The 22,402-nt window shown below is 43.4% G+C and overlaps 2 protein-coding genes across 4 annotated transcripts in view; both read right to left on the reverse strand.

Annotated features, from left to right (window-relative positions):
• svopl (SVOP-like) overlaps nucleotides 1-666 on the reverse strand; it is a 13,490-nt gene extending 12,824 nt beyond the window's left edge. The window contains exon 1 of one of the 3 annotated variants that reach the window (XM_067491117.1): nucleotides 582-666. Coding sequence is in view for 1 of the 3 variants with exons in the window: in XM_067491115.1 (XP_067347216.1) it covers nucleotides 479-480 (2 nt within the window). In the remaining 2 variants the exon portion in view is untranslated. Of the gene's footprint in view, nucleotides 1-478 lie in introns of all 3 variants that reach the window. The other 2 variants (XM_067491116.1, XM_067491115.1) reach the window with 2 other exon arrangements.
• A 975-nt stretch (nucleotides 667-1,641) lies between these two features.
• si:dkeyp-27e10.3 (UPF0606 protein KIAA1549) lies at nucleotides 1,642-22,085 on the reverse strand. Its single transcript, XM_067490188.1, has 21 exons — nucleotides 21,569-22,085; nucleotides 19,958-20,160; nucleotides 16,744-18,009; nucleotides 16,238-16,320; nucleotides 15,673-15,972; nucleotides 15,401-15,587; nucleotides 15,120-15,179; nucleotides 14,864-15,015; nucleotides 14,612-14,789; nucleotides 14,166-14,350; nucleotides 13,888-14,093; nucleotides 13,395-13,522; nucleotides 13,173-13,187; nucleotides 12,861-13,057; nucleotides 12,530-12,765; nucleotides 11,236-11,371; nucleotides 7,426-7,719; nucleotides 7,287-7,339; nucleotides 7,078-7,205; nucleotides 6,832-6,986; nucleotides 1,642-5,440 (listed from the first exon to the last, which is right to left on the reverse strand). The coding sequence occupies exons 2-21, from the start codon at nucleotides 20,097-20,099 to the stop codon at nucleotides 5,216-5,218; spliced, it is 4,326 nt and encodes a 1,441-aa protein (XP_067346289.1). The 5' UTR covers nucleotides 20,100-20,160; nucleotides 21,569-22,085; the 3' UTR covers nucleotides 1,642-5,215.
• Between the last annotated feature and the right edge of the window lie 317 nt (nucleotides 22,086-22,402).

Raw genomic sequence — 22,402 nt, forward strand, 5'->3', positions numbered from 1 at the left:
CATGGATGTCTCACTCAAAGTGAGAACAGTAAAGACAAGTCCACAGTAACAAACTCGTAACAAACCAAACAGGATTTTCATCTTTTCTTCACTGAGGAAATGAAAGGTGTCCTCAAAGCCCCAGGAGGGAGGACATAGAGACAAACTATGGATTTGCTTTAGAAAATCTGCAGCAGAGTTAAGTGTAACTGACTCAGACACCAAGGGGTCTCCGGTTCTAAACCTAAAAACCCAGTTTCCCTCAGCCCAAGGGGAAAGAACTCCCAGTGTTCACTAAACCTTCCTTCCTGAAACTTTAAAACACCAAATGTTTTGCGAAGTTTCGTCCAGCGAATGTGGGCACCAAACACCGAATGATAAAGTAAATTTGTGACCATAAACTGTGATTTTCTAAAGCAGGAGAAACCTCCGATTAACCGCGAGCTAATTACAGTAACGCTCGTCTAACAGTCGTTGCGTAAGTTAAAATGAAGCGTACATTTACTCACACAGGTGTTTGTTTCGAACCCCGAAGCTGCTGGGACCGTGTTTTCTCATACTGCAGAAGATTTTTCACCTGACAACAACCAGCAAGTACAAACCTTTGTTGATGACCTGTCCAGGTGTATCAGGAAGTGCCATCGTCACCGAGGAACCAGATGGAGGGGGAAGAGGTGGGGGAGGGGGAAGATGTGGGGGAGGGGTTACGTTTATAGAGGAACGTCAGGTGTGTATGGAGGCCTGTTAGTGCCATGTAATTAAATAAATAAATAAAAAATTGAAAACATATCAAAATCAGGGGCAGATCTAGAATTTTTTGTTGATGTGGCCTGAGTCAAATAGGACGGGACACTGGGAAATTATTTTGAATGTTGTAACCTGTTCCTATATAATAATGAGTTTATATAACCTATATATTTAATGTAATTTACCATCAATGACTCCAGACTATCATAAACATAATATGAACATTTGGGGAGATAAATATTCACCCTTTACAACCTACCTGGTTATAATGGCATCAAAATTATAATATGACAAAATATATGAATACAAATCTGAAATTAATTTATTTCAACAGGTACCTACCACCTTCTCATTCTGGCAGAGGGTGGCACCTGGGGTGACCCGTCAGATTTTGGGAAGGCCAGTGCCATCCCTTCCACCCTCCCTGCCCCACCCCTCAAATACCTGAGAAGATATTTGATATTTTGAAAGGTTATTAAGTTACAGGATGAACCTAAATTATACATTTAAATCATGACAACAGCTGCTGTATTTCACTGCATTTCCCCACAGGTAAAGAATCAGATGGATTACTGACCAGAGCTGCTATATTAAAATGCAGAAGTTTTATCATGAACCAAAAACTAAAATATGATGTGCCTATCTATTATCTGTATCAGCCCATCCTGTTCAGGATCACGGGGACTGGAGCCTGTCTCTCCTTTCACCCAGTGAAAGCAGAGACCCTGGATAGGGTGGAATCCAGACAGAAAGGCTGCAGCTTTCAGGTGGATTTGAATCAGGGACCTTATAGCTGTGAGGTGGCAGCATTAAGCACTCTACCATGCGCTGCCTATTCCTCACTTTTTAACTTCCAAAATAAAAGTTAATTAAACACAGAAGCCAGACTGACTCAGACCATGTCTCTTTAATGTATGTTAACACTATCTTTTGGACTTACACAGAGTTCAGGTAGAATGGGTCATGTGACAGATCAGCTGAGAGCTCAACTAGACGCTTTTGAGTAGGTGAGACTGCTGGCAGTGTTTCCAGGAAAGTCGCTTTTCCCTCAAGCTCTGTTTCCACTAAGCAGCTTCACTGAGTTACTAGAATCTCACCTGGAACCTAAACTGAAGAGGACTCACCTGGTCTGGGTCGGAAATCAGTAAAGCTGCTTGCTGGACCAGGATTCAGAGAGGATCAACAGGAATGTGGTTAGACTCTGCATAGCAGCTATATAAAAGCTCATTCATGACAAAACTATTGACTCAAACTCAGCTGGGTTTAGAGTCGTTTTTACTTTTACAAGTTGTTTCAAGATCTTGTTCAACAAAATGTGGTTTAATAAGTTGATTACATTTGTGCGTGTTAATAACTCTGAACATAAACATGTTGTGTTTGCATGTTTCTATATTTCATTCAAAAAAAAAATCCTGTGCAAAACCAGGTTGTGGTCTCTTTTCTTTTAAGCTCACACTAATATTTTTTACACTACTTGCAACTGTAACATGCAATCAAATTAGTAATTTGTTTGATGAGTTCAAATTTTGTTTGGATAAGTTAATCAGAGCTTGTGCAAACTAAAAACAATTCATAGGCTCTGAACATTTTGGTGCCTCCGGTCTGAATCAGTAGTTTTGTCAGGAATAAAACTTCCACACAACAGCAGTGGGTCTGCTGGATTCTCAGTGAGGGTCACAGATCTAGAAAACATGTAAACTCTAGAAAACATTGAATGTAACATTCAGGAGAGGTTTGAGAATCCTGCACTTGGCAACTCGAATCTTGAGTTTTGTGTGAGAAGACGCTTTCCATCACAACACCTGCAAGGTATGTTTTCTCAGTGTTTTGTGTTGATCTGTTTGAGTTTCAGACCTTGAGTCCTTGAATTAGCACCATGTGATCCTGCAGGTGTACCCGGGTCCTGCAGCTGGACTCCAATCAGGAAATGTGGAGCCGGTGAAGAGTTTTGCGATTGGTTTCTGGTTGATGAAGGATGTGTTGGTACTGTTGGCAGGCAAATTGTGTAGTCTATTCAACAGAGAAATAACGGATAAAATATTCTAAATGAATTATGTTTCCTATTAAACACCATATCCACTTTCAATCATACACAGTTTACTGTAACCATATTCATGTAGATTCAAAAATATCTTGAGGAAATGCAAAACAATATTTTTTTTTCACTGTTTGGATGTTTTTATGGCATTGTGAAATGAATCACTCTTAGCTCACTCTTAACTTGAGGTGGAACAACTCTTACAGTATAAACTCTCACTTTTATAAACTTTGTTTTTAACATCTTTTAGCAGCATGCTAAACATTAACGGGAACATCACAAGTAGCTAAAGCCTGAAACTTAGTCAAACATGCTGAAGAAGAGCAGAGACAAACAAACCTGCTCTTCCTGAATGGAACTAGAGCAATCAAAACACTGTCAACCAGCAGAGATGGGAACTGTTCATTCAGTTCTGCATCCAGCACACAAAGATAAAGGCTGAATAAAAATGTCCAGACTTGTTTATTTGCTGACTCAATAGGACGAGTCTCAGTACATCAATGAGTGCAGAGGTCAGTTCAAATCTACGATTGAAGCCTTTAGGGGACTTTGGCAGGACATCTGCAGACTTCACTGAAGACAGTGATGGCCTACAAGGAAGGAACACAGAGGACCTGAGTTTGAACAACTTTGTGTGAGTCAGGTTTCCAAGTATTTTAAAGAGCTGCTGCATTTGCCTCTGGATTAGGTGGACTTTTGGTCTTTCCCTTTTTGGTTGTTTTATTTCCCAATATTTAAATTGTTTAATCATAGTTAGGTATATAAGTTTTGTTTAGGTTCCTTGGTTATCCCAGTGCTCCCACCTGATTTAAAAGAACATGTGTTCTAAAAACAAAAAAATTCAGTTATGGTTTCAAACCACTGATATGGTTTAAAAAAAAGTACATATTCATAACCCAACATTAACATCTGTCAAAGTGTTCCCCAGGAGTCTGTCCTGGGTCTGGTTTTCTGTCTCTGCTTTGTTTCCAGATTTTGTTTCTGAATGTGAAGAATGTGGTTTTCCCATCTCTGCCCCTCTACAGAAACATTTTCCCCTTTTTCCTCATCTATCGTGTTCTACCAAATCAGCGACAGAAAAAGCTTGAGAGTAAAGCAATGCATTGGAAGGAATATTTTTTCTTTGCCACTGATACATGAACATGTAAGCGAGCAGTTAAGCTAAGCAACATCTTCACATAGAAACAATCAAAATCTACAGCAAGCTCAAACACAAGAGGGTTACAACCATAGAACAGTAGTTTGGTCTTTTTTGAACAAAATAAAGGATTTAACATATACTTTAATATATAAGCAATAAAAATAAGTAACATCTCAATACTCCATTAATAACTCTTAGATTAATATTGTGCTCATTGGGATTCTATCTCTTTACATATATTCATATTTATTTTTATAGATATTCATAAGTCGTTTTTTTTTGTTTTGTGTTCCCATACCATAGGAACTGTACGCCACCTCCAGCTGTCAACAGTACAAAGACCTCATCGATATGGTTAATGAACAGGGAGATGATCCCTGTGGCTCATGGTAGTGTGGAAGGCAATAAGTGGTTAATGAAGAGATGATATTAAGCTGACTGTTAGCACCACAGAAGGCCTAAAAGGACAATTTTCAGAACTTCTGGAGAGATGATTGTCTTCAGGAACTTCACCTGAAGGTTAGGAGGGATGGTTTGCATCACAAGTAAAAATAGGTGATCCATTCCAGAATATTAGGAATTAGAGGGACAAATCTCCAGGAGAGACAAAATGCCCTGTAAGGTTAGAAGGGACCATCCACTCGAGATGGTCATGAGATAAGGACTCCAGACCACACAAGCCAGAAGGTTCAGAGGGATCAATCACTCAAGATGAAAGTCAGGAGGAAAAATCCACACTGGAAGATCAGGACAGTCAATCCACCACAAACCTACAAAAAGACAATCCCCTTGGGGTAGATTGAGAGAGACCATCACATCCAGATCTCCAAGATGAATGATCCACTGCAGGAATTCAGGAATGAATTGCCACTGCAGAACTCCAGGAATGACTATTCACTCCAAAGGACCATAAAGGACAATCCACTGAACAGAAAAAGGCTCTGCAAAACTCCAGAAAGGATGGTCCATTCTATAATTCTAGAAGGGACAATCCTGTTTAGGAAGCACTTGAATGAAAACATAAAGACTCAAACTCCTGTCCAACAAAACTGAAGATGTCGGAGATACATATAGACAGATGGGACCCTGTAAAATACCGGAGGTCTTTAGGTTGGGAGACACTGTCACTGACACTTATTTTTCAGATGTGGATCCTGGTCTAGATTTGTTTTGGGTTTAGCGGCACAGCTCAAGAGAGTCCAGTATGTAGATTAGTTAGCTTTATGATTTTAATCCAGCCCTCACATGCTCTGAAAGGTTGATAACAATAAACACCAGTTGAGTCTTGATCCAAACAGGGCCAGATCAGTTTAAGGGTAGCTGCTTACTGCAGCCTGTTTCTGGGCAAGACGTTGAAGCTCTTCCCTGATAGCCTTTATAAGAGAGGCTGAAGTGTGGGCAGAGGGCGAGGCATCCTCTGGTGGGTATTCTGGAGTCGGTGAGGTCAAGAGGAGAGGAGGAGCCGACGGTTCCCGCAATGAGGAACTAGGCATCTGGAAAACAGAGGAAGAAGAGAACTCAGGGAATGACAGCACCTGTAGGAGGAAGAAAGACAGGGTGAGGAGGGTAAGGCTAGGACCAACAACTGAATCAAGATTGGGTACAAGACATAAAACACTGCAAAGTAATTTGCAAAAGTTTGACAGTATTAAAACACCACCAGAAATGTGCCTCAATAATTTAATTGAATAAAACCACACAAAAATCTGAAGTGAAAGGTTTAATTTACAGCCTTAAAGTCAGTAGGACATACAGCCATTGGAGGAATCCCACCTAATCTAGAATGGTATGGACAAGTCTAGTTTTAAATGGTTTGGTCAGGAATGACATGTCCTTAGGTGGTTTTATTTTGTTTTATTTTCATTGCCATATCTTTTTCAGCAGTCAAGTTGGAATGCTGTCCTCCCTGGACCACAGCTTTTGCCAGCAACCAGCTTTTCCCCTTGCCTTGCTTTGGACTCTCCTCAAGTTTTTGGACTTCTTTAAGTCAGGCTCTAAGCCTGAGGTTTAGTTTAGTGTCTAAGCTTAAATCTGGCCTTTTTTCTACCTTTTGTCCCTGCTCCTGTTTACCTGCCCTGGCTTCACCTTTGTTTTGCTGATGTTGATGCTCTGTTATTATCTAGTTTAGCTTCTGTGTCTTGCTCATGTTTTTACCCATGTTAGATTAACCATAGCCCACTCTATCCATTTAAATTTCACATTTAGTCATTTAGCAGAGGCTTTATCCAAAGCGACTAACAAGTGATGTACAAGGCATTAACAATCTAAGTCAAGGAGAAAACATTGAAGTAAAGTCCTATCAGAAAAATGTTCAGATTTCACGAGATGCAAGTCCAATAAAGAGCAGAAAGTAGTTTTTTTTTAATAGATTTAAGTGCATAGGAAGATGCAGAAGAGTTCTGTTTTCAGCAGTTATTTGAATATTGGGAGTGAGTTTGCTGAGTGTGCAGAGTTTGGTGACTCGTTCCACCAACATTGTGCTGAACAGTTTTGCTTGGTGTCTTCTGTGCAGTCTTCTGTGCAGTGCTTACCTTATTGTCTAGGCTCTGTTATCTGTTTAGTCTTGTTCTGATATTTGTCTGTTTTCTTTTAAATGAGGGTTTTCCCATGTTTCTCCCATTATTTAGTAGTTTTCTGGCATTTATGTTTCAATGTTATTTTAGATTTATCCAGATTTATCAGTATCTTTGAGTTTGTAGAATAAAACCTTTTATTTATCCTACTCATATTTTATTCTGGACTTGTCTAAACTACTCTGGTTTAAACCTGGTTTTGTCAGAACTGATTTGAAGATAGAAGTTTAGCACTGACCTTGGGAGCAGTCTGGGTCTACACTGTACCTCTCATTATTATACCAACAAAAAGCAGACCTTCTTGAATTTGATTCAGTTTTAATTGATTACACAATTATCTACAGTGTACTCACACTCTCTCTGCTTGTTCCCGATCTGGACAGATCCTGGTCTGAGTGCTGCTGGTTCCAACTTGAACCGGTGGGGCCAGACATGCTGCGACCCACCCCAGAGTACACGCCAATCTGACTAGACAAACCCACCTGGGTCAGATGATGTAGCTGTGCACCTGAAGTCAAAACAAAAACATCTGAAAATAACAAATATGGTGACTTTACTGAATTATCACACATATGATCAGCACATCCAGAATACTGCACCTGTGCTGCCCCCTACAGGCCGTGGTCTGGAGGATGATGGGGGGTCCTCATACTGCCCCCTGGTGGAGTAAACTGACTCCTGCAGTTGATCCCCAGTAGAGACGTACCCTCCTGAGCTCAAGCCCTGTCTGAATAAAACACACAAGAGTATCGGTACACATTTAGATCCAGCATACAGGCCTGGATCTGCTTTTAGTACAGACACTGACCTCTGAATCAGTCCCTGGACTGACGTAGGAGACATTCCCAGCTCTGCATATCTCTGCAGTAAGAAGAGAAAATTAATAAAAACTGAACATGTTCTTATGACAGAAGTACTAGACCTCAGCTGCAGGTCAACACACTCACTGCAGAGAAAGGGCTGTGTGAAGGGGCTGCTGGGTAAGAGCCCCACTGCCTGCCTGAGGGGCAGGCCTGAGGGGAGGGGGTTGGCAGGGCAGGGCTTACCCCACTGACCCCAACGCTGCCCTGCGACGATGGTGACACCAGAGCAAAGGCATCGTCCAGGAGGGAGTGCATTTGTTGCCGGGCCTCCTCAATGGAAGGTTGGGGGGGCATGTAGGGTGGTGGGGCTGGTGCAGGGTCAAACACTTCATCAGTGGGAGAGGGGCTACCATGGTCCGGGGGCAGGTCAGGGTCCGACTGTGAGAAACAAGACAAAAAACAGAAAGGTTGTTCAGTGTGATCAACTTCCTACACTTATTAAATAGCAGTTCCACAAGGATCAACGTCAGGTCCTCTATTATTTTTTTAATTTACATTTCTGTTTCCAACTCCCCATCACAGATAGGGTTTATTACCTGGACTGTGGCATTGTTAGAGCAACTCAGCTCATCAGTCTCACCTTTAGATTGTTTAAAGCTCATACACCCACAATACCAAAACCAACAAATGAATTTGTTTGTACTATAAAGACCCATTGTTCAAAAACATAAGAGAGTGATTCCACCACACTCAGTGACCTGATTCCATTTTACTACTACTAAGAGCTTTCAAACAAAGGGCTCCAAGGGCTGAGGTTGTGGTAGTTTTCTTTAACAAAAGTACTTTATGTACCAAAACGAAATCAAAATTACAGATATTAGAATGATCAGTTGAGTTTCAGTTGCTGCATAGGATGTTCTGCAAATATGAAGATCTTCTAATTCTTTTTCTTTCGACTGTTCCCTTAGGGGGTCACCACAGCGAATCATGTGCCTCCATCTAAACCTATTGTCCCCTCTCTAACCAACTAACTTCATGTCTTCTCTCGCTATATCCATAAATCTCCCCTTTGGTCTTCCTCTGAACCTCCTGCTTGGCTTCTCCGCTGGTGTGAACTGTTGACCCTAAGTACTTTTAAAGTCCTGCACCTTCTTCACCTCTGCTCCCTGTAACCTCACCGTTCCACTTGGGTCCCTCTCATTCACACACATGTATCCAGTCTTGCTGTGGCTAAGCTTCATTCCTCTGTTTTCCAGAGCAGACCTCCACCTGCTCTCGCTACAAATCACAAATCACCTCCACCTTGACCTCCTCTGTCACACTTACAGCACACATCACCACGGTCTTACAGCTCTCATACATGTCCTGCACCACTCTAACATACTTCTCTGCCACTCCAGACTTCCTTATACAATACCACAGCTGCTCTCTTGGCACCATGTCATACCCTTTCTCTAAATCTACGAAGACCCAATGCAACTCCCTATGACCTTCTCTGTACTTCTCCATCAGCATCTTTAGCCCAGCTCCACTACTCTTTCCCACAACTTCATTGTTTGGCTCATCAGCTTTATTCCTCTGTAGTTGCCACAGCTCTGCACATCTCCCTTGTTCTTAAAAATCAGCACCAGTACACTTCTCCTCCATTCCTCAGGCATCCTCTCACTCTCCAAGGTCTTGATAAACAAACTAGTCAAAAAAGTCTACTGCCACCTCTCCTAGAAACTTCCATACCTCCAGAGACATGTCATCAGGACCAGCCGCCTTTCCACTCTTCATCTTTTTCAACACCCTCTTTACTTCCCTCTTACTTAGCTTCGCTACTTCCTGCTCCAAATCAGTCACCTCTTCTACTCTGTTCGTTTTCCTCATTCATCAACTCTACAAAGTTCTCCTTCCATCTTCCCATCACACCCCTGGCACCTGTCAGTACAGTTCCATCCTTATCTTTAATCACACTCCCATCCTTATCTCTCCATCTCACCACCCAGTACAAATCCACCACAATCTTCACCTTACACTGCATTTCCCTGTATACACTCCTGAACTTCCTCGTTCCACCACCAAGTGTCCTTGTTCACTTTCCTATTTTCTGATGACACACCGAGTATCCTCCTACCGCTCTTCCTGATCGCATTAGCTGCAGTGGTCTAGTCATCTGGAAGCACCTCCTGACCACCCTGAGTCTGTCTCAATTCCTTCCTGAAAACTACACAATATTCTTTACTTTTTCAACTTCGCCCTCTGCTCTGCCTTTGTCATCTTCATCTTCCTCACTAGCAGAGTTATTTTACACACCACCATCCTGTATTGTCTGGCTACACTCTCCCCTACCAATACTTTACAGTCACTGATCTCTTTCAGATTACATCAACACAAGATGTAGTCCACCTGAATGCTTCTACCTCTGCTCTTATACGTCACCCTATGTTCCTGCCTCTTCTGGAAGAAAGTGTTCACTACAGCCATTTCTATGGTCTTTGCAAAGTCTACCACCATCTGTCCTTCTGTGTTCCTGTCCACTCTCTCACCTTTGGAGAAGCTCTGCATCACTTAATCTAACTCACAATCCAGAATTTCTCTTTCTCTTCTTACTCAAATCCTACCTGTGGAGCATAACCCCTTACAACATTGAACATCACGCCTTCATTTTCCAGCTTTAGACTCATCAATATGTCAGATACTCTTTTCACTTCTAAAATATTGTATACTGCTTTTTCAGGATAACTCCTACTCCATATCTTTTCCTAGCCGACCCATGGTAAAACAACTCAACCCTGCCCCTAAACGTCTAGCATTGCTACCTTTCCACCTGGTCTCCTGGATACACAATTTATCCACCTTCCTTCTCTGGATCATGTTAACCAACTCTCTGTAACCACTCCCTGTCATAGTCCCAACATTCAAAGTCCTTACTGTTAGTCCTACACTCTTGGCTTTCCTCTTCTCTCTCTGCCTATGAACACGTCTTCCTCCTCTTCTTCTTCAACCAACAGTAGCCCAATTTCCACCGGCACCCTGTAATTCAGGGGTCACCAACCTGGTTCCCGTGGGCACCAAGTAGCCCGCAAGGACCATATGAGTAGCCCGCAGGCCTGTTCTAAAAATAGCTCACCATAGCGCCACTTACTAATGAGCTGCATCTAATTTTTTTAAATCACATTTGATAGGTATTGTGAGAAATCATTAATCTGTGTCTTCACATAGATGAATATCACCAATTTAATTAATTATTAATAATAACATATAATTAACAATAAATTGAGCAAATTTGTTATTTCAAAAGTGCTTATTAAGCTGGTAGCCCTTCGCATTAATCAGTATCCGAGAAGTAGCTATCAGTTTCAAAAAGGGTGGTGACCCCTGCTGTAGGTCAACAGCACCCGTGGTGGTCATTGTTAACCCGAGCCCCAACCGACCTGGTATTGAAGTCAGATTTAGTGTGGATGTTTAATTTGGACTGGCACAAGAAGACACTTGTTTGTGCCCCCTAGTGGTTGCATTTGCAAATATGAAGAAACAGTAAAAGATACAGTCCTCTGCCTTGCACAGTAAAATGTACTGAGCGACCGAGCCAGGTTTCTACTGAAGATCAATGACAGCTGTTGCAGGCCAAAGGATATGTAGCTTGTATGATTGTACACTTTTGCTTAAAGAGCCTCTTAAACCCAAATCCAGTTTGCCTTTTGTCAATTACTAACACATCATACACAACCATTATAACACAGTCATCTGCATATCAAACCTCACTAGAAAAGACTTACTTTAAATAATTAATGTTGAATAATATCTAATAATGTATGTCATTCAATCGGACTTCAATCTACAGCCTGCCTTTTAAATCCCACAACTTTGAACTTTGTTACAGTAATACTCTGTAAACCAGGGTACAAGGTGCTTTCTTTAAACACTGATGTAAATCCAACTGAAGTCAGGATTTTACTTTTATCTTACCATGTAAGCTACGTTGTTGAGTCCTGGGTATTTCCTGTAAGTGGCACTCTGATCAGTGAGTAACCGGTCTCTGTCGGTGTCCGGAAGACTTCCAGGTCCTGGTTGTGCCCGCCGACCGTGAGGAGAGTGCCTTACTCTGGAAGTACAAAGCAATAGATACTAAACACTAATAGAATTTCAGCTTTCAAAACATAAATAGCATATTTATAGTATAGTAAACAATTTATGTATTGGCACCTGTGAGGTCACTCAGGGTTGAAATACACAAAGAGCAAAAAACAATTACTAACACAGTATGAGTAAAGCACCACAAACAACCTAAGTCTTTTCAATTAAATGAGTTCTAAGATGTGATTTAAATAAGGTTAAAGGGACAGTCATTTATCAGACGCTTTTATTTAAGGGACTTACAAGTAAGTAGCAGACACTAGAGCTTCGGGGTTCAGTGTCTTGCCCAGGACAACTTGTAGCCAGCCAGGAGGACCGGGAATAGAACCACCGACCCTGCCTACCAACTGAGCTACAGCCACTGTTGTCAAGCTAGGGTTTAAAGGACAGTGCTTGAAAAATAACATAGAAGGATAGAAGAAGCTAGTGGAGGTGCTTATGTGAGATACCAGATTATGGTTGACCCCAGTCATTTGTTGAAGAAATGTCCCATAACATTATTTGTTAGAATGTTTTTCTGTTGTTTAACTGTTATACTCGATATACTGATCTTGTGTTTGTGGATATATACATTTTAATTTAACAACACAGTTAAATATGTGGAGGTCACATGATTAGAGCCACCTGTAACAGCTGTGAACTAACTGACAGGTGAGCTTGATGAAGTAGATGAAAAATATAACTTTTAAAAATACAACTAAAAATAAAATAAAACATTTTATATTTTTTATTTTATTTTTATTTTTTGTGTTCACAATTTTCTCCTTGCACAAAAACAGCAAAACGTACTTTAGATTAACTCTTCTTCAACAATTAACCCTCAAATCAAATCCAGTTTATATAATTCATTTATATGTCTAGATCGTTGTTTAAGCTCTCTACATCTCTTCTTTTGATAACTATACACGTGTCTTCTTCCATTCCACCTACCGCTCGCACCTACTGAACAAAAAGCAATATAAATTGTTTAGTGCACAGTGCCCAGCTCTCACTGTGCTTGTTTTTGAATTTTGTATGAATTCTCTGCACAGACATACTTGTCCAGTCAAACTGGTTCTGTGATACTTTAACCCTACTGTTACTTCAAAACATTCATCAGCTCAGGTGTTCTCAGGTAAAGCCTGACCTTTTCCTGGAGTCGGTGGGGGTGGGGGTTGAGGGTGCATCAGCCTGTAGGATGCAGTCCATGTGGTCATGTGCGGAACTGTAGAGACGCTGAGCTGCCTCACTCTGCACCGGCCCTTCCCCAAAGGCATCCATGATGTCGTCCATGGATGGAAATTCACACTGCCCCCTCCTCTTTGCACGCTGCCGCAGTTTGTTCCTGTGATGCTCAATCTCTGATTTGTGTCTGAGTGCCACCTTTTGGAGTACAGGTAAGCATGGGGGGAAGAATTGCAGAGGTTTAATCATGGTGATGATGAGGATGAGGACGTAATTTGTTGTCATTGCCTCACCTCTGTGTTGACTTTCTCTGTGAGTGTGGGACTTGGGATGTGTTGTGGCGGGGGACTGGGTCGTGGCTGCATTGCAATCAGCTGTACCTTGTTGGCCTGTCGCCGAGTGCCATCAGAAGAGCCTCGAGACAGACGGTCCACGTGGTCGAAGATGGAGGATGAGGACAGAAGCTCATCTGGACCGCTGCCTGATGGAGCTACCGAAGAGAAAGAACCTGTTGGTATCTGTAATTTTGTTGAGAGCAGCATGAGACAAAAGACCCGTGTTTTCATAGGTGGAGCTTTAATGGCAGATGATGACGTGAAGCATACCCATCTTGCTCCTCCCTTCAGCCCAGAAGCATTAAAAAAAATAAGCAGGAAGTTTGATCAACATTCTTAATCATACTCCACAAGTTCATCCCTCCATCCCTCTTTTCTCTCTTGAAACTACATTCAGTCTACAAGTTTCACTGACATGACCTTCTGACTGAATAAAGACTGATTACTGTCTGATGAAACAGCTCAAGTGATGATGTGGCTGCAACCTCTGACCATTTTTGGGTGTCTTTCGGTGCTGCTTTCCCTCGACGGGGGTGGCCAAGGGTCGGGTGCTCTCCTCTGCCGACTCCCTGCCACTGGATTGGTCGCTGCCTAATGAGTCTCCGTCTGATGGGCTGAGCCTAATATACAAAAAGACACAGGTTGACTACAACGGTATTTCCAAAAAATGTGTGAAATGTAAAGTCTTCTGTTACTCGTGTCCTCACTTGAAACGTGTTGCTAGTTTCAAATTAAAGAAAATATAAAAAAATAAATTATAATTTCTCAGTTTAAACATTTGTCTTGTTGTCTTTGTACTAATAAGTTTGAATAAATAAAAAATTATTGCGTTCTGATTTTATATATACAGTATATTTATATATATTTTATAGGGGTTCCCAACTTTTGGGAAATGGGAATGTAATCAGTGTGGCGATTGGGGACGTTGTGTTTGGTCTTCAACTGTTAGTATTGTGCTGAGATACAAGTATGGTGTATTACTGACCTTCCCCTTCGGCGGTTGGACCGGCCCACTTTTGTGGACGAGCCCTTGGATTTGGGGGTGTTGAGGTCTCCAGTATCAGATGGCGTGGCCTCTTTGATGGGGGCAGGCAGCGGACCGGGCTCCTGTATCACCATGATGTCATCTTTACTGTGTTGACCCAGGTGGAGCTTGGCGAAGTCAAAGCCTTTCACACTGGGAGCCTGAAGCTGGCAGAGGACACAAGTATCAGCTGTTTGTGTTTACACATAGGACAGGTTTGTTTCCTGCTGTCCTCTGACCTTCTGTCTCTGCTGGATGGTGTTGATGGCATCTGGCTGAAACTCCAGCTTCTCTGAGCCACACAGTTTCCAGTAGAGGATGATGATGATGAAGACAGCCAGCACAACGGGGACGACCACGCCAACAATCAGCCAGATACTACTGCTCTGAGTCTCTGCCGGAGGGACAGACATTGTCTCTACAGCTGGAGACAGGTGAGACACGGGTTAGATAGGAGATGAAATTTTCAACCTACATATTTTTCCAGACACTATTTGGAGGAAACATAATTCCTGTCTGAATGATGTTTCCTATTGTGGGTCAGAATTAAGGGTTCATGACTTGACTCTGACCTAAATCCAAATGCTTGTTTTTATAGTTCCATAACCTTTTGAAAAAAATGGGGTCTGAGCTGTGGGAGTGATGGTGGCGGAATCCCAGCCCCCAGCTGATAATTTTGACTCACGTTGGGCCAGTGGTCTCTGGACTTGGTGTCCCAGGACAATGGCTGCTCTTTGAAGATCCAAACGGTTCAAGGTGGCTGCCGTCACCTCGGCCGAGATCCGCTCTCCACTCTGACCTTCAACAAAATACAAGATCTCCAGGGGGCGCTCTGCCCCGGACAGCCTTGCCACACGGACCACCTGTGCCACAACAGGTGAGTCAAATGATGTGTTTATAAGTGTATGGTGTGCCTACACCTGTGTTGTGTTTCTACCTGCAGACTGTTGTTGCCCACAGCTGTAGCTCTCTTCCAGCGCCTCCTGCTGGACTCCTGCAGTCCCTCCTCTAGCAGCAGAGCCAGACGTCTCTCCAGACGAGCTTTAAAACTTCTCTCAGACACCAGCTGCTCCTGAACTCCCAACAGGACTGGCACACACACACACACACAGAGGTGAATCGCACACTACAGTATTCACCTTCAAACCTGAACTACAGAAAGTACATTGGTTTGAGTGAGAGAGTGTTCTTACCTGTACGGACCCAGGTGGAGCGCAGGTGGTGAGATGTATTCAGCTCAGGGTAGTGGAAGGCTGTGAACAACAAAAGAAACGTATTTAACATTTTCCACATATTTCACATAAAACAAAGGTTTCTTGCTCGTGCTAAACACGTTTATCACAGTATTTATGTTTAGATTACAACATCAAATTCACACATATCAATTAAATACTGATCACACATAAGTATAGATTTAATATTTTTAAACATGTTTACTAGTCAGTGTTTAATACATCTTCCTATGCGTTCTTACGTTCTGCGATCTGCAAGGTGGGAAATCCCACGTAGAAGCTGAACTCGACCAGGCTAAGCTTCCTCAGGTGTTCGCTGACCTCTGACCCCAGCAGGTATCCTCGACCATCACGCACTGCATAGGTGATGTCAACAGGTACCTTCTGGTCCACACTGGCCCGGGCCAGACCCAGCGTGATATTCAACAGCTGTGTTAGAAAAGAACATATATGTAATAATAATAATTTTTGTGCTGGTAACGCTCAATGACTCAAACCAACAGGTAAAGCTCACCTGTACAGTGACGTTTCCCACCTCCTCTGATCGTCTCCTTGTCTCTGCAAATGCCATCATTAGTCCTCTCTCCACCCTTTCGCTGAAGTTACAGACTCTGACGTCAACGTGGGTGGGGACAAACTGCAACACAGAGTGGATCTGATACCGGAGGTCAGGTATGGTGTAGAGTGGTGAAACATTGGGAACTGGAGCAAAGGAGCGTGGAGCTTGGCGGAGGGCGTTGATGACAGAAATAGCAGTGAAGATAAACTGTCCTGACACAACACGAAAGGCAAAACTGGACGGAGTTCTCAGGAACTGGACACAAAGCAGAGAGAAAATAGACAGGTGTCAGTTTTGTGACTTGATTTCAAGGTGTGTGCAAGGTGCAACTGTGCTTAAGGCACATTAAGAGTGTACATTGTGTAATTAAACTATAAAGCAAGTAAAGTAACTGATGTGAGGTAAAATAAAGCAAGGTAATGATATCATCACATATGTAGGTGTGACAAATAAATCTGTAAATCTGTAAAGCTACTTGCACAAAACCTGATGTAGTTTATATATGAGGTGATGCTTGTACCTGGAGCTCTACGGAATGGTTGAACTCTCTTTTGAGAAGATCTCTGACCTGACTGAACCCTGCAGATGATCCTTTGGAGCTGACTGCCAGAGAAATAACAGGACATAACAGAATTATTTAGTAGGTCCTCATGTTTTTTGGGGCCCAGAGAGCTTAGCCCAAGTTGTTTGTATTTACTTATTTACATAGTTTTTGAGTATTTAGAGTAAATGAATCATCAGCTGTGCTGAGGTGTCTATAAATCTATGTAAAGCTGATTATAACTGAATCCAATTACTGAGTCTATGTACAAATTAATTAACTGGGTCCAAATAAAAATTAATCTTAGAAGAACAGTCTAGAACAGTCTCTACAACAACTACAAGTCCCCCTACAACTATGTGTAATAAGAATATAGTCCAAGTGCAGCTACAAGTATGTGGACTTGTGGAGCCAAATGCTGAAATCAGTTTTGAAAGCTTTATATAATATACTTAGTCTCGTCACATGACCTTTGGTGGTCTTACCTACTCTGACCAGGTACATCTCTGGCTTGGTGACATTACACAGGTACTGTCTGGAGGCTGGTGTCTGGGACACTTTGGGTGTTGTGACTGGTGGGGCTCTAGTTAGGCTGATGGCTGTTATCTGTGTGGTGGTGGTGCTAGTTGTTGTTGTGGTTGCCTTAGTGGTGGTAGTGGTCTTGAGGGTGGTGGTCTTCACTGGCTTTTCTGTGAACACTGGAGGCCTCTCTGGTCTTTCAGGCCTTGTAGGTGGGCCCAGTGGAGGAGGGGGGGGCACCCGGCCTGTGGTGTTGGAAGGGGAACGGGGAGGTTGTCTACCAGGGGATGGGATGTAGTCTTTGGGTTTTGGAAGAGGTGGAAGAGGAGTGGAAGGGATTTTGAGGGTGGCTGATGGAGCAGGAGGTTTCTCCTCACCTGTGAGGGTAGGTGAGAGAGTGAGGGGAGGGGTGGGCCTTACAGGGGGATACTTGGACTTCTGTTCTGGAAAAGGACCAGAGCTTGGGGATGGAGATGGAGGGGGAATGTGGGTTTGGGTTGTTGTTGGCATGATAGAGGCTTTGGAGTCGTTCCAGTCCAGTCGGACCTGGCCTTTCCCCCTCTCCCTCTCTCTATCTCGCTCACGAGCCAGCAGGTTGGTGTAGTACTCCAGACTATTCATGTCTGGCAGGAGCAGCTCTGTCGGCTCCAGAGGCATCATGTCCTCAAGGTCGTAGTCCTCGTCCCATGTGGGGAAGACGTCAGGGCGGATGGGGCGAGTGTGCAGGGGAATTCTGGGGGTTGAGGAGGATGGTGTGAGGGGGAGGTGGGAGGAGAGGGGGAGAGTGGGACGAGCGGGGAAGGTGGTGTCATAGGAAACCCAGTCGTCATCAGCATCCTCACTGTAGGGGTGGCTGGGCAGTGGTGTGGCCAGGGCCAGCTCCTCGCCATCTGGGACCATGAAGGACAGAGTCTCTAGGTAGTCACCAGAACCCCAGGCCTCCTCCAAGGAGGGGCCCTGCTCCCAGGAGGGAGGAGGGGTGGGGGTGGGCAGCGAGTGCGGGGGGAGAGGTGGGGGGAGGCTGGGGGACAGCAGGTCTGGTGGTCTCAGAAGGAGGTGGATCCCCTGAGCACCAGAATTTGAGACCTCTGCTGAGCCGGCACCACCACTGTTACCATCATAACTAGAGTCTGAGGGTTGGTTGGGGACCCGCAGTCTGGAAGAGTTGGAGGAGGAAGAAGGTGATAAAGGATGTGATAAAGGCTCCATTGTCCTGTTGGAGTCCACCACACCTTTGAGACACAAAAAACTGTTTTCAAAGAACAGTACTATTCTCATGACAAAGGGCTCAGGGCCCTGAACAAACATGAGAACACTGACCAAAGCCGAGAGTCCTGACTAAATACATAAACCAACACAATGCTGTGTTTTTTTCAAATTCACAGTATAAAAGTTAAATCTGAGGAGGTTACTGTCCCTGTCAGAACCCAACCCAAATCCATTTGTTGGATATTTGCTTTCCACAGTCTTGTTGAAGCACAACCATACTTTTAGTGTAATATGCAGATAAGCCATTCTTCTGTTTTCTCTGGTTGACATTACTCCTAAAGTAAGAGTTCAACTGTTCTGCACTGAAACACTAATTTACATGATGATAATGGAGTATTTAATTTTGACGGGGTCCAGTTATTGAAATAAGAATCTGATTTGAAACATGAGCTGAAGGTGTTTGGTGAGAATAATCAGTTTACTCACGAAATATATGTGTATGATATGTGGCCTTTTGTGTTTCCCTCTATTTGTGTCTCTCTTTTACACACACACACACACACACACACACACACACACACACACACTGCCTTCACTGAGTCCCTTTCATCTGCTGCTGGCCTCGTTGCCGTGGTGATGTGGAACTTTGCAGCAGAATCACGTGCTAAATGGAGACAAGTCATTGGTATTCAGGAGACAACGCCCTCAGAACCCCAGTGCACTGAGTGATAAAAGTGGATGATGCACGGTTTCCTTCATGTTCATGTGACCAAATACTATGTTGAGAATGAAAACTGAATATGTGTGTTCATCACATTCACTGATTCAGATTTGATGTTTTGCTGCAGTGTCAACAAACCAAACTAGATCTGGTCCAGTTCCACATGTCCATATGTCATGTCACTTTTTTGGCATTTGTGCCTTTATAGGATAGGTGCTAGTGAACATGAAACATGAGGGAAGCACTCTGATCATTCAGCTATCCAGATGCTCCAGGTATGCTTCATATCTAATCTGTGACTCCGCTTCTGGTTTCAGAAGACTCAGATCAGAATTCATGTGGTTTCTACAACATCTCACTTCTCTCCATGTTACCTGTCGACACTCAGTGTCCTTTAATGCTGAGGTATGGGGACAGGAAGAAGACAGACTTATGGTACCAGTGGAGCGATCTGTTAATCCAATGAGCGACAGAAGTCTGCAGGATTAAATTTCACTGTAATGTGTATGTAAAAGTGACCAAAAATATTCTAATTCTAAGCACATTTTTTGACATTAATATTGCGTAAATGATGGACGAGTGTGTGTGTCAGTCAGTACAAACACACATGACAAATAGTGGCTGATTAGCTTCTGTCAGAAACAGGTACCAGCGTTACCACGCTGACCAGTCAGTAAAAGACGACTGACTGGTGAATGATTTGATGATGTGATGCATTAGTCAGACATGAGCGGGTTGTGTGTGATGATGACAAGAAGTACAACATTTCATCCTTACAGTCATTATTTACATCTCCTTATAATGGCATCCACCTTTTACTTCCTGTTTCTTATCACAGGTCAGAGGTCACCCTCCGGACAACTTGTCCTGAAATCAGGAGTGAACAGGTCCAGCATCTAGTTCTCCTTAGTGTGTCTGACTAATCAGTGAAAAACGACAGATGAAGATGAGAGCCAGAACTAGAAAACATGCTTAATCACCATGGTCACAGTGAAAGAATCCACAAATCTTCTATAACTACAGCAATTTCACATCATCCTCCCCCCTTATCTAACACCTCCCATCTGAGTGATTTAGTTTGAGCCACAGCTCAACAATGACACCTACTGGACACAGCAGTGACCTACACACAGAGACAGCACAGGTTTCACAGTCTGGTAGGTTTCCCAGCCTGAGGAGGCACCGTGAGCAGAACCTGAACAACTACAAGTACAAACAACATAATTAAATTAAAAGCATGATCTTCTTACCTGCTGCAGGTGAGCCAGAGGTCACCACAGAAACTAGTGTGCCAGCCACCAGCAGTATCACACCGAGCATCCATTTGTATGCCGAGGTTCTGGGGTCCATCCTGGTCCTGCAGTCAGGGTCCAATGGGATCATAGGGTCCATTATCTTCAGAGGGCCGCCAGACTGATCCCAGTACCGAGAGCAGAAGGCCCATTAGGAGGACCTGGACACCAAAAAAGAGGCTGTTGTACTGTAGTATTCCTACATATTATTATTACTGAGGTTTTTCTATTGAGGAAAAAGTTTTAACAGGCTGGAAGAAGTAATCCAATTTTAACTAGAATAAATGTATCATTACTACGCTACATTATATGTATAGGATATCTTTAACCTTAAAAATACAAACACATTATCAACGTAATATCCATCTATCCATCAGCCTATCCCAGCTGTCATAGGGCGAGAGGCGGTGTTCACACTGGACAGGTCACCAGGCTATTTCAGGGCCAGACAGACAGACAACCAATCACACTTACATCTACTGGCAATTTTAGATTCACCGATTAAACTAACATGCATATTTTTGGACTGTGGGAGAAAACCTGAGTACCCTGAGGAAACCCACACAAGCACAAGGAGAACATATAAACTCTACACAGAAATGCCACTGGGGCGCAGCAATAATTATCAACATATTAGGATTAAGTAAATAAATGGTCTGCACTTATAAAACGCTTTTCTTTTTTGCTTTTTCGAACTGTGGATGAATTAACATTTTCATCACCTTCACATTTTCACTGTTTCTGACATTTCTCTGAGAAAATTATTCATCAGTTTCTTTAAGAAAAACTCAATCAGTGATGAAAGTGATCATTAGCTGCAATTGGCGTGGTGACTCTATTCTTTTCTATTATGAATACGACCAAGTTTGTTTTAAAGCACAACAAAAAAATGAAAATAATGAAGTACAAGTACCTCTAACAAATACTTTACAGCAATGGAGTAAACATATTTTTTTTAATTAATCAGCAAAACTTTCAATTTCGCTTCTTTTGATTCATGTTCACATCTGTCTATGTGGAGACCTCTCGGGGGCCCCAACCCACAGGTTGGGAACCACAGGCTCCAGTGTGGTGGCGGGTTCCTGTTCAGTAAAAACGTGCAGGCCAGACGTTTTCTCTGCTCGGGCCCTGCTCCGAATTCAGGCCATTCAAAGCTCTGGTGGTCCGGCTCGGCTTGGCTCGGCTCGGCCTCCTCCTACTTGACCCCATTATCGGACAGAGAACCCGCCAACATCCTCAGCTTGTGTTCGTGTCTCCTCCACAGACACACCGGCAGCACAGCTGCTTCAGTCCTTCCCGGTCTAACCGCTGCATAGCATCCGTGCCTTAATTAGCGGCTCCGTCTTACTTCATAGTGAACCTGATCCGTGTTGCTGATGGACAGGAGCCTCCTCGCGTCTTTATCTGAGCCTTGAGTCGACAGCCGCAGCTGGAGCCGCTCAGCCGCTTCACCGACACCAAGGACCGGCGATGCGGATCAAATGCGCAGCAGCCCATCCCACCGATCAAATAAAGGGTTTTCCCTGAGAGGAAGCCGAGCCGAACCCCCCAGTCCCGGATCAGACCTACCTGCCATCCCGGAGATGCGGTTCCGGCGCGTAACGCCTCTCTGCTGCCGCGCGGCGCGCTCCCTGCGCGTGAAGGAGGAGGAGACCTTCCTCTCCTCCTGTATCCGCAGTCTTCCTCACCTCCACACGTCAGCACGGAGACTACAGGCTGACCTGGATTTGTCCGTGCAGATCCACGATCAATCAGATTCACAACAGGTCCGGTCTCGGTACCAGTCCGACCCGGCCCCGCCTGGTGCCGCTCAGTATCATCTGATCCGGATCTTCAATTCAAACGAAGTCTGCTTGTCTATCCTCATACACACACACTCACACAGAAAGAGAGAACCGGTCCTGACAGAACGTGGATTCAGTGAAACCAGCTCATTCGTTGATATATTAGAATCAACGAAAAACAGTGTTGTAAATTTGATGAGTTTTTCTGTCCAACAAATCAGAACCACGTGATGGATCATAAATAACTATATGTGTCTGCAGCTGCCGGTGATGGTTTCAGGTCAAATCTTTTATTAAACGGTTTTTAATCATTGTCTTTTTAATCCCAAGATGTGATTTTCAACGTGTCTGTCACACACGTTCATACTAGAAACATATCAAATACAGACAGGGGCGCGGTCGGTCGGTGTTTGTGTGTGTGAGAGGGGAGTGGGGGGGGGGGCTAATGGTTGCGCGCCAGGTGTCAAAGTAACAGGGTGGTGGATACCTGCTGTAAAACTGAGCAAATGGAAAGCTGAAATATGAAAAACATTTTATTATTATATCAGGTGCTTTCATCCGTTTTGTCACGACATAATTTTGCAGCAGTAGAAAACAGGCAGATTATCCTTGCAAAGCA

This window comes from Channa argus, chromosome 21, assembly GCF_033026475.1.
Source record: "Channa argus isolate prfri chromosome 21, Channa argus male v1.0, whole genome shotgun sequence".
Lineage (NCBI taxonomy): Eukaryota > Metazoa > Chordata > Actinopteri > Anabantiformes > Channidae > Channa > Channa argus.